General features: G+C 40.6%; 1 protein-coding gene across 5 annotated transcripts in view; it reads left to right on the top strand.

Moving 5' to 3' along the window:
- LOC109629403 (calmodulin-binding transcription activator 1-like) overlaps positions 1–16527 on the top strand; it is a 54855-nt gene that overhangs the window by 1593 nt on the left and 36735 nt on the right. For all 5 annotated transcript variants that reach the window (XM_069510055.1, XM_069510078.1, XM_069510067.1 and 2 more), the window contains exons 2-3: positions 868–963; positions 8044–8147. In XM_069510055.1, the coding sequence (XP_069366156.1) occupies positions 868–963; positions 8044–8147 (200 nt within the window). The remainder of the gene's footprint in view (positions 1–867; positions 964–8043; positions 8148–16527) is intronic.

The raw sequence follows: 16527 nt of genomic DNA, 5'->3' as shown, positions 1-16527 counted from the left end.
ATTTCTCTAAGGGGCAATTTTTCAATAACTTAAAGTAGCATCACACATTTGTGAAGCACATTTTCAGGCGCACAGCACTTTAAGTCAGACACACACGTGCAGGCAAGCATGCAGTGTGTTGCCTGAGGCAAAGGGAAGGCCGTGGGTTGAGAGTCCCATTGCGTGAAAAGACAAGAACTGTAGATGAGACAGAAGGCCCATGGGCAGATCAGCAGGCACTGTACCACACGAATATAAAACCACCCCCCTCCTGCTTATACTGTACTGTACCTTAACACACACATGCAAACAGACACACGCCATTCACAGTGTGTTTTTTTTTCCATTGACCCCTTAATGTTATGTGTAGAGAGGATGTAATAATTTACGAGCCTGTGCCATGCTGAATGGAAGCCAAATGTATCGCGGCTCCTGAGGCAGGAGTCCGCCATCCACTCTTTCCATCCTCTGGCAGATGTCTGTGGCGCCAATCAGCAGAGTACACCAGTGGGCATGAGAACAATATCCAACATATAGCCTGGAAGACCATCTCCCTCTGCACTGGTTGGTCTACTTTGTATCATAGCAACAGTGGTCAGGGAAACAGAGAAATGATGAGAGAGAAGAGAAACTAAAGCTGGGTACAAGTTAGTCACACACACGGAGGCAGTGTATCTACTGTGGCCAATCGATCAGGGGACACAATGGATGCAAGTTAGTGGATCAGAAAATGGATCAGCCCACATACATATCACATGGAGTTTTATGTCTGGACTTTAGAGGAGGACGAATGAGGTGCGGTGTGTGTGTGACTGCCAAGGAAACAAAAGTGTGGAGCATCTTCTAAATATGTCTCTGTTTTTTTGTCCCTTTTTTCTCATTTTGTAGGACTGAAGAAGATAAGAAATCCAGAGCGAATGGTCAGGATTGCAGTTGGTTACACAGGACACACCCCTCCCAAGAGTGACGACACTGACGCCAACAGTAAGAGACACACATATACTCTTCACACTGTTTGTGCGTGCGCATGTCTGCGAGAGGGTGTTTAAGTGCTGCTCTCACATTTGTCTGTAGCGCAGGGTGACTCTGGGAGCAAGTATAAAAGCCTTCTGGCAGAATGATGTGATGCAGGAACTGAGGTCTCCTTCTCATGTGCTCTGTAACAGATCACACACACACACACACACACACACACACACACACACACACACACACACACACACACACACACACACACACACACACACACACACACACACACACATACACACATACAGAAAGCAAGCACACACTCTATGTCTCTCTGCTGAGACATCATTCCAATTCAGCTTTGTTACACATCATGTTTATTCATGCATGCCAGTACAGTATTAGTGAGCACACACACACACACACACACACGCACACACACACACACACAATAAGGCAGGGCTTACTTTGGCTATCAGTAGTTTATTGTCATGCCTAATCTGTACACATGGCATTATGTATCTATAATCCTCAATGGGCCTGGTAAAACTAGAAGTGAGATGGAGTGTGTAATCTGGGGTCACCGCATGGTCGTGTATGCGTGGAAGTGTGTGGTGGGCATGTGTGTGATTGCTATGGTGTGTTACAGGGACTATAAAGGCAATGATTGCTTTGATTGGTTATTGATTCCAGAGGACATGACACTGATGCATGTCCCTGCCTCTCTGTCTGAGTGTGCAAGTGTGTGTGTGTGTGAGTGTTTGTGCGTTGTTTGTTAGGGGGACAAATTGCAGGAAAATAAACAGATGTGAGGAGGAGCAGACAGACATGGTACTTAGTGAGGTGGTGGGGGTTATGTGTATAGGGAGGGAAGTTATGTGGAAGTCCCATAACACACACAGACGCACACACATAAATGCACACCCACACACACGTTTTTTTTCATTTGGGAAGGAGCAGATGGCCTCATACCTGCACCAGACCCTCTTATTTTGTTTAGAGGGATGGGAGAAAATGTGAGAGTCAAAAAATAGCAAGTGAACAGAATAGAATAGAATTGAATAGAATAGAATAAAAAAAGAAGAGAATAGAAGAGAACAGAACAGAGAGTTCTGTTTGGGATGGCTGTTTAATATGAGCTGAGACTTCCTGAGCCTATCCCTGTCTCCTATCTGTTCTCGCGTCCCAGCTGGAGGATTACTGGAGGAAAAGTTTATCAGCAGAATGATAAAATTAGCATGCACACCCATCTCTCTATCCCTCCCCCCTGCTCTCCCTCTTTCTGTCGTCTCTCCCTCCTTCTTCCTGCACACTCGCTCATCCCATGCTATGCTCCCCCCTTTCTTCTCCCTGCCCTGGCACTTCCTCCTGCCATCCCACTCCCCACCCACACCCCCACCCCCTCCCACCATCTAGCTGCTGTGCAATGAGCCTTTCTTTCTGTCACATTAATTCCATCCCAAAAAAGGGGAAAATGTGAAAATTTCCCCTGATGCCTCCTAATATCAGTAGGGGGAGAGTTAAGAGTTGCATTTGGAGCATTTTTCTCTCTCTTTGCTGAAGAGAGTTTTATAATTAACTGACAGCCATCTCACAAGGGCATTGGCTTGTTTCTGTGTTAAATATGGAGATGACAGTTTTATGAGGTAAAATATTCATCAGTCGGTGGCTGCTCCAGTCTAAATTATGGCATTTGATAGGCTACCACCAAAGCAATGTTTCACTTCGGTTCAACACTTTTACACTTTTTAGGACGCATACCTCTATATGACTTAATGAGCCATCAGTTTCACATTAGCATTCAGACTTCGTCACTCTTTTGGACTCTCTTTTAGCCGATTAGCAAGTGTGTGATCTATGTCGAGCCTCTTTGGGGTGTAAAAGCTCATCCGCATTCAACAAATCAGCGAAGTTGTTCTTCCATTCCTCATCAGCGAGGAGGGAAAATGCAAGAATGGGTTAAGAGGATGGCTGTGTCCATAAAGGTGTGGTTTGAAAGAGATTTCGGCACCAAGGTCACTGGTAAAAAAAAAATGCCACTCTGAGATAAATTCTGTTATGTGGCTTCTTTGGCCGCATGTGTATGTGTGAATCTGTTTGCATGTATGAGTGTGTTTGTGTGTGTGTGCCTACGCATGTGCTACGGGCTTGTTTGATGTGGTGGTTCTGGTACATTTCAAAGGCGAGGCTCTGATGAGAATTCTTCAGAACAGCAGGGGGAGGGGAGGGGGTTATAGCCAGGAGGGGTGGGGTTTAAACGCTGATTGGCATTCATAGCAGAGAGGCTGGAGTGCTGCTAAAAAAGAAATTAGGCTTTAACTAAGCTGCACCATTCAGCTGTTTAACTAAGCTGCTGCACCGTTCAGCTGTTTGAAATTCTGTCTTCTCAGGCCTTCTATTAATAAATGCATAATTGATTAGGGGGAGCATACGTGCCTGAACACACTTTTACTGACACAAACACACACACATACTCAGGCAGCTCTGAGCACACACACATAGACCCCACTCCTGTCTTCTTACAGCACTCATCTGTCTTTGTCTTACCTTGTTCCATCTCTTGTCCTTGCAAAATTCTTACTTTCTGATTAGTCTCTTTCAAAGTTTTTTTTTCTTCATTAAGTGTCTCTCTCTGGCTCATTGTCTCTCGTCTCCCCACTCCGACACCCCCTCCTCCCACCCACACACATAACCTAACATATCTCTGTTTTACTCTCACTCTGTCAGCCCTCAGGTACAGTATAATTCCTATCTTCCCAGGGGAGTCTTGAATGGACGCCCTCTACTCAAATGCTTATCAATAACCTTTGAGTGCTTGCTCTCTTTGACTTCTGAGCTGCACACCCGTTGGGCATGCACGCACACATACACACATACACACATGAGGGGCTGTATTTGTGTGAACGCTTAGCACTGGTGAAGTGGTATATCCTGTGGCGCAGAGGGATTTTTTTTCTTTACCCACACCTATTCAATATTTTGGTGATTCTCTGCGCGCTGCAGTAGGAGGAGAGTTTCACAGGTAATCCAGCAGCACCATGTCGTGTTGGTGGCAGTGCAGTCTTATAGCTCCCTCCAAAAAGCAAACCTCTATTATTCCAAATGTGCTTGTTTGTATTATTACATATTCTGCAACCAGTAGTTACATCACATACACTGAATAAAAAGAAAAGGAAATCACTATCACTGTTGTCAACAAACTCAACAAAGAGGCTAAAATCAATGCTGTGTTTTCAATACTTTAATACTTTACTTCGTTATATGTCTCAGATTATATAGTACACTCTAAAAAATGTTGTCTAGGCTCAACAAAAAAAATCAACGCAACAGTTTGCATTGATCTTTTTTGAGTTACGGCAACTTAGAGAGAAATTAACTTTAACTGACAAACAATATTGAGTTAAGGGAATTAGCTTTTCATCTGCAATCAAAGGTATTTTTAATCACTACTTACTTAAAAATTGTTACAGTAAACACACATTTTTAAGTTGATTACTTATTAAAATTAAGTCGTTCCAAGTACTTTTTCCAAGTTATTGAAAAGGAATTTTTAAGTGTTTTGTACTTAATTTCAATGATAATAAACAGGTTTTTTAAGTTGACACGATTTAAAAGATCTATTTGCTCCAATTAGATTTTCCTCAGTAGTTTTTTAGCTTTTTAATGTGTTTTTTTTCATAGCAACCTTTATGAAATTAATGATTAATTTATACAACAACAAAATTGTGTGGCATTTAACTTTTTTTATTTATTTTGAACTGCAGTTATATATTGAACAGTGAACATTTTTATGCATAAGCTGCATAATGACGTGAGTAATCCCACAACAATTATTTCCAAAGCACAAAAATTGTGGCACTGGTTTTTAGTCCATCAAGGCCGAGGAACAGCTTCTGAAAAAACCTCAAATGTAGACTTAAGTTCCTTACGATAACTCAGATTCAGGGCATATATTGTGCCCATCAGCAAAGCACAGCACCTTGGCATATCCTTTCCCGCCAGGATTTTGGTTCCCTCAACCACGTTGGTTGCTGTCCTCTGGTCAGATCCTGGGGTCGACTGCTGATCACCAATAATGGCAATATTCATCACTTGCCGATCAAGGTTTGCCTCAAACTCTTCGGTGTCCTGGAAAGCAAATGTTCGAGATAATGAACTGGATGATTAGTGCAGACTTTAAACACTGTCACATAGTGAATTCAGCTGATCGATAGAGCAATTATGTTCCTGAGATATTAAATTCACAAATTGATTTCAGTTTCTTCCTAATTCTTTGAATTACTTACAGCAAATTCTTTGAAGAGGTCATTCTCCTTCTCTCCAAGGTACACAACCAGGCAGCGGATGGCTACTTCTCTCCGTACTTCAACTGTACTATTCTATATAAGAGAAAGGAAAAAAGGTCAAGAAAAAGTGGCAAAATTAATTAAATCTGAATGGGTGGCTTACAATTAGCTTTTCAAATATAAATTTAAGAAGTGATTATACCTCATGAAGCATGTCCTTGATCTGCCTGATTCCAACTCCTGTAGCTCCTCCCTTTGATGAGGCTACGTCCATCAGTTTTGGGATGCAATGGTCAAGTTTGGCCATGAAGGTTGATTCAATTCTAAGAGCAGTAATTCTCTTGAATTCTTCATTTATCTGTAACCACAAAAACTTTATCATCCCGACCATAATCAGTCACAGAAACTTCTGTATCCTGTATCACTGTAGTCATTTGAATTTGAAGAACCTTCATACCTCTTCAGTAGGTCTTCTTTAAAGTCTTGCAGTGAGTGGGGAGTATGCTTTCAGTTTCTGTGTGAGGCAAATGTTCCATAAATATTAGTGCTGAAATTGCAGTTCTTAAAAACACAGACGACAGTCTCGTGTTGTTTCAAATGCTGACCAAAATGTTTAAAAAACTCTTTTTCTATGGAAATTGTACTGTTACTGCAACACTGGCAAGTAAAAGAGAGGCTTTCTACAGATCTCCCTCTTTCCTGAGTTTCCTGAGAGTGATTCCTGGATAGATGTGATCTAAGGCTACCCCATGTTTTGAAGGAAGAAAAAACAATCTTGGTGAAGACATGGCAGTGATTGCCCCCATGACCATGGCGTAGCCTGTAATGTTTTAGCAACTCTATTTTTGAAGAGGTTTCAAATTTACACATTTTGAGCCCCCAGCTCATTTTTGTTCATTTTTCACACTAATCATAGAATGACATAGTAAGTCTATCTTGGATAAAACTGATGATGCAAAGTCTTAATGTGAAGTAGATACACGTAGATCTTGATATTATGTCCAAATCACACTGCTTATATGAATAGCATTAGCAGTGTGTAGTAGTACAACATGTTCCAGCAGCTTTAGCCTAACATCCATACACAAGTCCACTAATGGTCAATATCACGATTGAGAAAACTGAAGTAAATTGCATTTTACATGTACAAGAGATGATACTTGCCTTGAAAATGTCTTTCTCCTCTTAGCAGGTCCTCTGACACACAGTCTCAACTTTCTGAACACGTCGGGGCATGTTAAATGGGGACTTAAAATCCTGAACTAAGTTGGAGAAAAATTAAGTTGTCAAGCGAATTTTATCAAGTTACAAGAACTTTAACTTTATGTCAAATCACTTAATGTAGACATTTAACTTGAAATAAGACACAATATTAATTTGATTTAATTATCAACATTATTATTTCGTCATAACTCAACAAAATAATGTTTCCAACTTAAAATGTTGATCTCAGTCAATAAATTAGGTTTTTTGGCCTGCTATCATGCATTTAATTAAGTGGCGGTAACAGGTCACCTGAATTACTTTTTAGAGTGTAATACATTTGCTAGGCTGTGTGGTTTTCCCAAATGTACCTAAAACTGGAGATATTTGGTGTATGGATGATTATTTAACAGAATGGTATGTATATATATATATATATATATATATATAACCCGCCAAAAATACACATGCATGTGTTTATTAGTGTTTATTAGAATGAAAAAACGTGTAATGATGTGACTCACTGGTGTGTTTTTTGGACATGAGGTTTATGGCAGAGAGAAACATGCTATCAGGTTTTGTTTACACATACAGTGTTTGTTGATAGTATCAGTTCATTGCTGGATTTATTGACAAAAAGAAAAAACCTAGAATATCAAGTATAGGTCAGCCAATTTTAACCAGCCTGTGATTAGCATGTGGATCAATGTGGTTGTAAATAAAATAGTGTTTGTTCAGAAACAAAAAAAACTTTGAATGAGGCATCACCTGCTCATGCCTGCATTATAAGCTGCTGGGTTTGTCACAACTTTCCAGCTTCCGCAGAAGAATATTAGTTTCCTCTTAAGAGGAGCTGGTCTGCAGTCCCTACTCCATTACCAACCTGTCTGTATAACACTCAGGGGAGAGCATTGCTTTTAAAGGGGATAAGAGATGCCCATGTGATTGGCTGTGATTGTAACCAACCCCAAATGTACTCATAATGTATGATAATGGATTCTTCTTAATCCAAATCTGACTCAGGTGCACTGTGTACCTCCACCTGCTGTCCAAAAATAAGTCAGTGCCACTCTATTTGTGCTCTGCACACTTAGCCTTGATCGACAATCATCAAACTTTCTTGTGTACGATGCTGTAAATCAGTGAATAAGATAAAATATGACATGCTTATAAATACAGATGACATGGAAATATTTTACATAGTTTGTTTGCTATTTGCTGGCTCTGTGATTTGGAATAACACATTTACTCAGCCATACAAAACATCAGCCTGACTTCTCTTTTCACTGCTATGCCCAAAATGTGGATGTGGAAATTTTATTTGAACAAAATTAATTAAAGCTTCTGTCCTTCACCGGCCTGAACAAATCTCTTTGCAACTTCAATTACTCAAGGTGACATCGAGCCATTAGAAATGCCACACAATAAAAGTTTGTTATGAATTTGAGTCAGCCAGATCCCACAGATGATGCGTTTTGGTATTCTCCTCTCACCATGTCTCTGTGTCTGATGAGAAATTTCTCCTCTCTTCCCACTCATCCCCCATTTATCTTCCTTTATCTTCTCCCCTGTCCTCCCCCACCCCCCACCCCTCCTTCCACTCCAGATGAGCCTGGACAATTGAAGATCTACCTTCCGAAGAAGTTGCTGGAGTGTCTACCCAAATGTTCCTCTCTGCCCAAGGAGCGCCATCGCTGGAACACCAACGAGGTGAGAATGAAACACGCTGGAAAGGCAAATATCTGTGACAGTGAGATGAACTCTGTTTTTACTGGTGATGCATCTCCAGCTAATTTCACACTGAGAGATGAAGAGGAGGTAAACAAACACAATAGCACCTTTTTATTGTGTGAAAAAAACAACCTGAGCTCCCAGCCAGAGTCCCACTGACTGTACATTCCATTATGTTGCTTTCTATTACACTTTGTAATCCAAACCCCTATGGGTCAAGGCGCCAGGATCAGCCTAAAACGATGGGATTTATAAGCTAAGAAACAAGAAATGAGGCTAGAAATTGAACCTTTCCACTCCCTGATGTTTGGTGGGTTCAACAAAACCCACATGACCAATACAATGGAGATGTCTGAACTTCACATTGTTGCTATGCCACCACAGAAGCTGTTAAATGTGTGGCACACATAGTTTTTTCTGCTTTGTGTAATGTGTGAAAATTATGCTCCACTTATAGTGAGCATTGTTGTTCTGCAAAACCAAACAAAACAGTGGAAATGAAAAGCTGTATGTGAGGTACAAACAACAAACACAGTGACCATGCACCCAGAGGATTTGATCATAAAAGTGAACTAAGTTTAAGTTACCTCAGGGCTTTTTGCACCTCACTTTACTCAGTCTGTGAACCACATTGTGTTTAACTCATAATCGGACTGTAGTTTTCACACAAACCCATGGCAACCACTCATGAATATAGGGCTGAGTCTGTCCTGTTCTGGGCCAAAATTAGCATCATATTTGCACCATGAACAATACATAACTTAAATTCAGCCGCTGGCTTAGTGGTGCCCATGTAAAATGTGGCAAAATTAGTTGGGGACAGCTCTTTATTCAGGACCATAGATGACCCTGAGCTAAACATTTGGGGTGAGAAAAGCTGCACAGAGCTTCCTGTTGTTTCAGATTTAATCTGTTGGCTTTAGCTTAGGGAATTGTTTGATGGGTGGAAATGGTTGCAGGCATTTATCGTCAATGACTCCTTGTTCATGCATTTCATTGCACTGCTCTCCGCTGGTGGTTAGCTTCATTCATTGTGATGTGGTTGGCCTCTGCGAGGACATTTTCTCCATGTGCAGGCTGTGCACTCCATTATGGATGTGTGTTTGTGTGTTTGTGTTATTGATTACCAAGTCCTGCATTATTATGCAATGCAAAGCTGATTTGGCCTGTGGTTTTTCTCTCAGGAAAGTCATTACATTTTTCATGCAATCCATCTCAATGAAGGTCATACTGGGAGTTAAGCCCGGCGCCTACTGAACAGTGTGCACACATGAATAGGTAGTGTGTCTGTGTGTGTGTGCGTGTGTGTTCAGTGTGCGTGTGTGTTCAGTGTGCTACAACGTAGCCACTGTTAGTTAGGGACTTCTACTTTCATCAGCCTAACCAACAGCAGTTGTGCACAAAGCGCAGCAACTAGACCAGAGCACCTTGTTGCCTGCCCCCTCTCCTGCCCTTTCTCCCTCTTTTTCTCCATAAGTCTCCCTTTCAACTAACCATCTACTCCTCTTCATCTTTATCTTTCATTTCCTCTCCTCCCCCCTCCCTCACTCTCCTTCTCTCTCTCCTTGGCGCTCTCTCTCTCTGATGAGGAGGTACAGGCTCAGTTCAGGGGGAGGTTGGGTGTCCCTCAGCGAATTCCTTCAAAGCTCCTTTTCCACCCAGGCATAAAGTTTCCTGCATACTTAAACACTCCATTGTGTCTGCTGCTCCTCTTGCTTGATGCTTTCATAGGAGGATGCTCGATGTGCATCTAATGCATGTTTGTGTTTCAGTCGGTGTGTGTGTTTCTTACTGCATGTGTCTGTTAGGGATATGCACAATGCCAGATTATTGTGGTCGATTATTTTGTATCTGCCGCAACAAAGGTATTGATTTTTTACCCCTGTGTTTGTTATCTGTCTGTATTGCAGACAACAAACGAGCTATAGCTATAGTAGCACATTGAAAATTGAAATCATCATTGGTCATCAAATTTAAATTTAATCAAATTTAATACGCATGTAGAGTTTGTATTACCACCATAGACTGTAGCCTAACACAATCTTATGTGGGATTTCCAGATCAATCAGATGTCAGCTGTCAAACTTAAATCAATTTATGTATTAAGTCACATCCTTTAAATGTGTATGTGTGTGTTACTTCAAAAAGTAATACTGTTCTGGTCGAGATATTGCTCAGTGTGGTGATATGTTATTGACCAAGTTGGCCAGTAATTATTCGGCATGTAGACACATCTCTGTGCATGTGAGTGGATGTGTGTGTGTGTGTGTGTGTGTGTGTGTGTGTGTGTGTGTGTGTGTTTTTTCAAATAATTCTTAATTTCTATGTTCTCACAAATAAAGAAATTCACAATTGTTTTTGTGATTCCTTATCCTCACTGTTTGGGTTTCTGTTTATACATGTATGCATTCAGAATTAGGATTATCCTTTCTCTGTGTGTGTGTGTGTGTGTGTGTGTGCGCGTGTGCGTGCACTGTATGTGTGAATAAGAGGAGTACAGTGTGATAGATAAAGAGATTACCGTCCTGTGTTTTGATGCCTTTGATTAAGTCAGTCACAATCTTTACAAGTCTTCATCTGAAATGTCCCTATTTTCTCATTTTTCTTGACATGTGTATGTCAGTGCGTGTGTTTGCATGCGTGCATGTGTGTTTGTTTTCTTGCAAGTGTGCACGATTGCATACCATCTCTGATCTCTGTTTTGTCACGCATGGCTCTTTGCTTGGCCTCCCACAAGCACTGAGCTGTGACCCCATACATTTCTACCCAGTGCACTCATCCTTCTCCTCTCTGTCCTTTCCTCTCTTCCTTCCCTTCCCTCTCTTCCTCTCTCTCTTTTGTGTACCTACTGATGTGTGAAATTATTCTGGGATGGAGGGATGGATTCCTCCCTGAAGGGCTAAGCAGAGGCGTGAGCCTTTTGTTCAATAATAGATTGGGGGTGTATGTGTATCTGTCCATGGTAATAGACTATAGACTAGTTTGAGATAACAAACCACACTCAGGTGGACAGACGGATGGTAGAGTCTGTTTTATTCATCCATCGGAAATGACTTGTTTGGTTTCAGCAGATTCTTTGGAGCACTGAAATAAGGAGGCTATGAAAGTTCTTTAAATCTCGACAAAGACAAACTTCAGAATCTGGTCCTGGGATTCAAGCTCATGAAAAAATATGATTACTCTTGAGGGGACCCTTGACATCCTGACTCATATTGTAAGAGGCCAGTCTGGGTTGAATAACAGATAAACTTCGCTTTAGAAAGATAATATTCAAGCTATGAAATGTGCATGCACATGCTATGTGAATGTGCACATCAATATCTGATCTTGTGTGCATGTTAAAGCTTCCTACTTCAGAGCAGCTCCCTACCATGATTCAAATGATGCAACTGTCAAATGGGTTGGTACAGACTTGAGTAGATTACACAGACGACAGCCGTCTGTGCCACAGTGCTTCTGCATGTGAGTAGGCGCTACGTGTCACTCAACTGTACTGGCGCAAAAAAGCAAAGGCATTATTTTGGTATCAATGATATGAAACATGCAGTGTTTTATTGCGCAGATCCGCTCTCACTGCATAGTGATATATTGTGTCACTGTGGTGTGAAGGCAGCTCATCGACAGTTCACACACGCGCATGTCTGGCTGTGCCGCCGCATGACACTAACATGATTGCTTGAATGAGAAGCAGATCAAAAAGCATATACATGTTTGGCCACTGCCCCATCCACCTCCTGTGTGTGTGTGTGCAACATGCATGCGTGCATGTGTGAGTGCATCAAGGATATGTGTTGCTATGGTAACAGATTGTGCGTGTGTGTGTGTGAGTTTGCACACATATTCCTGCTAATGTTATGATCAATATTGCATGTGTGACACAAACGCTCTTTATGATTGTGCAGTACATCAAAGGTGACAAGAAAGACGAGATATTGTCAGTATGTCCTCTTGTAATGCCAAACATGTACAACAGATCCCCCCAAAAAACTAATGGTGAAGAGCAAAAAAAAGCTCTAGATCTCAGGTAAAATTATCACTCACACTCACCTGTGCATGCTGTGCAAGCTTCTGTGAGCGCCTGTGTCTAGCCCAAACAAAGTGCTGCGTGTGTGAATGTTTAATGTATTATTTATGTCAGTATTGTTTGTGAGCCATTAAATAGATACATTCAATTAAATATGCATGCATTGTATCCCTACATGTCTTTGTAGAGATATTTCCCATTTTTCCCTGTAGGTGAAACATGAAAAGTAGAGGTGTGCAGAGAGGAAGTTAACACAGGAGGGATGACATTAAACGCCAGTTAACAGACAATGTGAAAAAAAATACTAAGGCTTCATTAAGGAATCTCAGAGTGATACAGTTAGCACACAGCCAGTCTCGGGTCTCTGTGCTCCATTTATTCTGTGGTAAGGGTGCCCTTGATTTATGACTTTGATGTGTGAATCGCTAATGTCCAGCTCACACTGGCTCCTGCTGACACTCTCCATTTTGTTGGCCGTGCCAGAGCAAAGACAAACGTTACAGGCCACTGGAAACTTAGAGAAAGTTTCATTTTTAAATGAAATGGGTGTGTCATTTCTGCATTTGTTAGATAACATGTTTAGGGGAGACTTGTGTCAGTGTGTGTGTGTGTGTGTGTGTGTGTGTGTGTGTGTGTGTGTGTGTGTGTGTGTGTGTGTCTGTGTGTCTGTGTGTGTGTGTGTGTGTCTGTGTCTGTGTGTCTGTGTGTGTCCCAGAGTCTGCTTATAGCTATAACCTCTCCAGTTGACATTGAGCTCTGCACTGTTGCCGTTTACCAGAGTAAAGCATAGTTTAATGAGGGGGCAAAGAACCCAGTGCACACACTCAGATGTTCACACACATGCATGCACACATGTACACACACGCATACACATGCACACTATACCAGAGGGGTGTTGCAGAGCTCCTTGTGTTTGATTCCTTTTCTTTTCTTTTTAATCATTCCTCTGTCTTTTGGGTTGAGAAATATTTTATGTTTGGAGAGCGCCAAGTTATAATCACTAATTAGTCCTCCAGGCTCTCTCTCCCTCCCTCTCTCTTTCCCTCCTCTTTGTCTATCTCTCCATCTCTCTCTCTGAGCCAAGCATAGCCCAATTAACACCCATTGTCATTTTGTGTCTGTTGTGACTTCCATTTCCGCTCTAACTCTATATACTGTCCTGCCGACCAAACGATAGCAACGTGATCCCAATGTGAAGCAATGCAAAGAATTAATCACTTTAGATTTGTTCGATTCATTAATGGTATTTCCTTCTTTATAGATGTCTATTATCCAGTGAGCCTCTCATTTGCAAAAGAGCTTTTACTATGGATGTCGCATAAATTGTTGGGATCTGTATTTCAGTGTTTTTCATGGCATGCAGTTAGATCAGCACACACAAGTTCACAAAGGGCTGGGATTAACCAGGTTTTACAAGTCTAGTCAGGGAAAGCCAGGTGTCTGAGTCTCTCCTCTCCTCTCCTCCTCTCTCCTCTCCTCTCCTCCTATCTCATCTCCTTTCGCTCTCTCTCTACATCTCCTCCTACACGACTGGAAGCCCCACATTTTTTCGCTTGTTCTATTTCCTCCATGTCGCGCAGACCGACTATTTATCTTGCCCAGTATAATTTGACACAAAATATTGTTAACTGGAGACACAGAAATATATTAAACAGTAGGAATGTGTGACTGTGAGTGCGGGTCTTGTGTGCGTGTGTGCGTGCGTGCGTGCGTGTGTGTGTGTGTTCCTCAGCTCGTTTGTGTGTGTCTTCATGTGTGTCTTTCTGTGTGTCCTCTGCGTTTTAACTTCCTGTTACTTTGCAAGACCAATCAAAAGGAACCAAATGACCAGCAGTGTCTGCTGTAATAAGGAGCCGAGGTGTGCAGTGGAGACAATACCTTTTGTAACCTGAAATGTCCCCACACAGAACCTCTGTAATACCTGAGTCCTCTTTAAATTAGATTTAATTCATTTCAGACAGATAAAGCATTAAAATGTGTGTGGGTTAGGGTTAGTCGTTGTGCTCCTATGTTTGGAGGAATTGTAGTGTATGTAGAGCTTTAGATAACATTATCATTTTATTTAACTTTGATGATGCTCTGCTTCTCAGACTTTGCAAGGCCCTCAGGAGTCAAATGTATCTTACAGCAGCACGTGGCAATTTAGCATGTTCCCTTCCCCAAATGACAGTGAGACGTCAACAAAGCCCAGTAGAAATTCAGCCACACAAACCATTCGAGGTTTTTTTCTTTTGCATCTTTGTTTTTCTGACTTAATTACTTCGTTAAGAGACATGTAAAAGAATATGCATTGTTCAAGATTTCTGAAGCCAACTCGTATTTCATACTCTCTGCTCATGTTTTACGAAGGTAGCTTTCAATCAAACTTTTTTTTCTCATTCCGAACTTGCAGTTTCAGTAAACCCTTCTCACAATATCAGTAGGATTTCTTGAGAAACTTTTTCCTTCAAGCTAATTTCCTCACTCTGTCTCCATACTCAGTTATTTGGCAATATTTTACTGTAAATTCATGTGATAAGATCTGCAGACACCTCAGGCTGCATGAGTTATACATGAGATTCTTTACAGATGTGTATATATATATATATCAGGTAGACAATTGCACAGATACCATAATTCCTAACATATTGGTCAGAACTGCGGCCTTATTTTTTTTACTAAATATGAATTAATTGTCCACTTTTCTAATTTAATGTATAGGTGAATAGTGTTATCATTATTATTGTTATTATTATTAACTATTTAACATTTTTACATGATTTCTTTGCGGTTGCTGGTATAACGCTGATTGATTTCCTGAAGAATTTGTACACTTTTTACACCATAGCATTTAGACTTTTTTCTAATGCAACATCATATGTATATGCTTGAAGTTAGATTGTATTCACTTCACACAAATATTTAGGATGCTCTCCTCTGTGTACACCCTTTCCCTGTAAATATATTTTCCACACAGTATTATTAGCTGCCTCTCTCATCTAATCCAGATAGTTAGGATGTTTGTAAAATACAAATACAAAGCTATCAACAAACCCAAATATTTAATACTAATATAGTCAAACATACTTACATAAGGGGGCTACGAATGTTTGTGCTGTGAGGTCATTGTATGTTTGATTTGTTGATGTGATATTGCACAGATCTGTTGTTGTGTTGGCCTCATGAGCTTCAGCCCACTAATAGTCATTCGATTGGCTGTATTCTCTATTTTTAATTAAATCTAGTGAGATTATGTGGTCATTAAATTGCACTCCACAGTGCAAAATCAATGTAGAAAAATACAACATAGTAATAAAGAAAATGTCAACTTGCAACGGTGGTTTCAGAACACTTTAATTTCTTTTCACTCATTATCAATTTGCTCACTGCTTATTTGATTTGATAACAGAGATGCGTGTGTGGGGAATAGCAAATATATATTTATGAATATTTAGTCGTAAAATGTGAGCCATATGTGAACACAGACTTAGTGTTAGGTTCAGATTTTAAACAGAACATAGGAATTGAGAGAGGTGGCAGGTTTAAGAGAGTTTTATATAAAACTGACAGAGTACAGAGTTACACCAGGTTCAGAATGAATGTCCACAGGATGCAGAGGATTTCTGTTAAGTCTATAGTTCCCGTTTTATTCTGAGTTGAGTCAAAGGCAGACAGAGGTCAAAATCTGAGTGAAAGGCTATGGGGACTGGCTATAGCTTGGCAGGAAGGTGATCCTATAGAGACAAATACACAGAGTTAGAATATCGGTGAACAGGCAAGGAAACAAATCTTCACAAAAACAAACAGCAAAATCTTAATACCACAAAGGTGAACAATGATCTGCCAGAGTCTTGGTGATCTCCACACACACACACACACACACACACAAACAAACACCTTTATATATATATATATGTATATATATATATATATATATATATATATGTATATATGGGACTGCAGAAAAAGTATAACAAAAACACAAAACTAACAGGCAGAATCCATTATTCTACCAATTGATTCACCATGTTTCTCAGTTACTATAGCATCAGTCAAGGTAGCTGTCTTAATGTCTGTGTTTGCCTGTTAATGAGTTGAGAAGTCATATCATTGTGGCGCTCTCCCAGCAAGTTTACTGCACTGTGAACAGTGTTCATCAACATGTTTTAGGGCCTCATGCAGCTTTGTTTCTATGAACTCTTTAATTTTGAAGCAAAGATGGCCATGTTACAATACATCAGTTCTAGAGCCTTGACTATTGACTAACATGAGCCGAGGAAAGACCTCAGTTGTGTTCCATCCTCATACAATAATCACTATGGTGCAGGTCAAAAGTGATGACATATATCGAAACTA

The sequence above is a fragment of the Paralichthys olivaceus genome, chromosome 2 (genome assembly GCF_024713975.1).
Source record: "Paralichthys olivaceus isolate ysfri-2021 chromosome 2, ASM2471397v2, whole genome shotgun sequence".
NCBI lineage: Eukaryota > Metazoa > Chordata > Actinopteri > Pleuronectiformes > Paralichthyidae > Paralichthys > Paralichthys olivaceus.
This window is presented reverse-complemented; position numbering and strand designations above follow the sequence as displayed.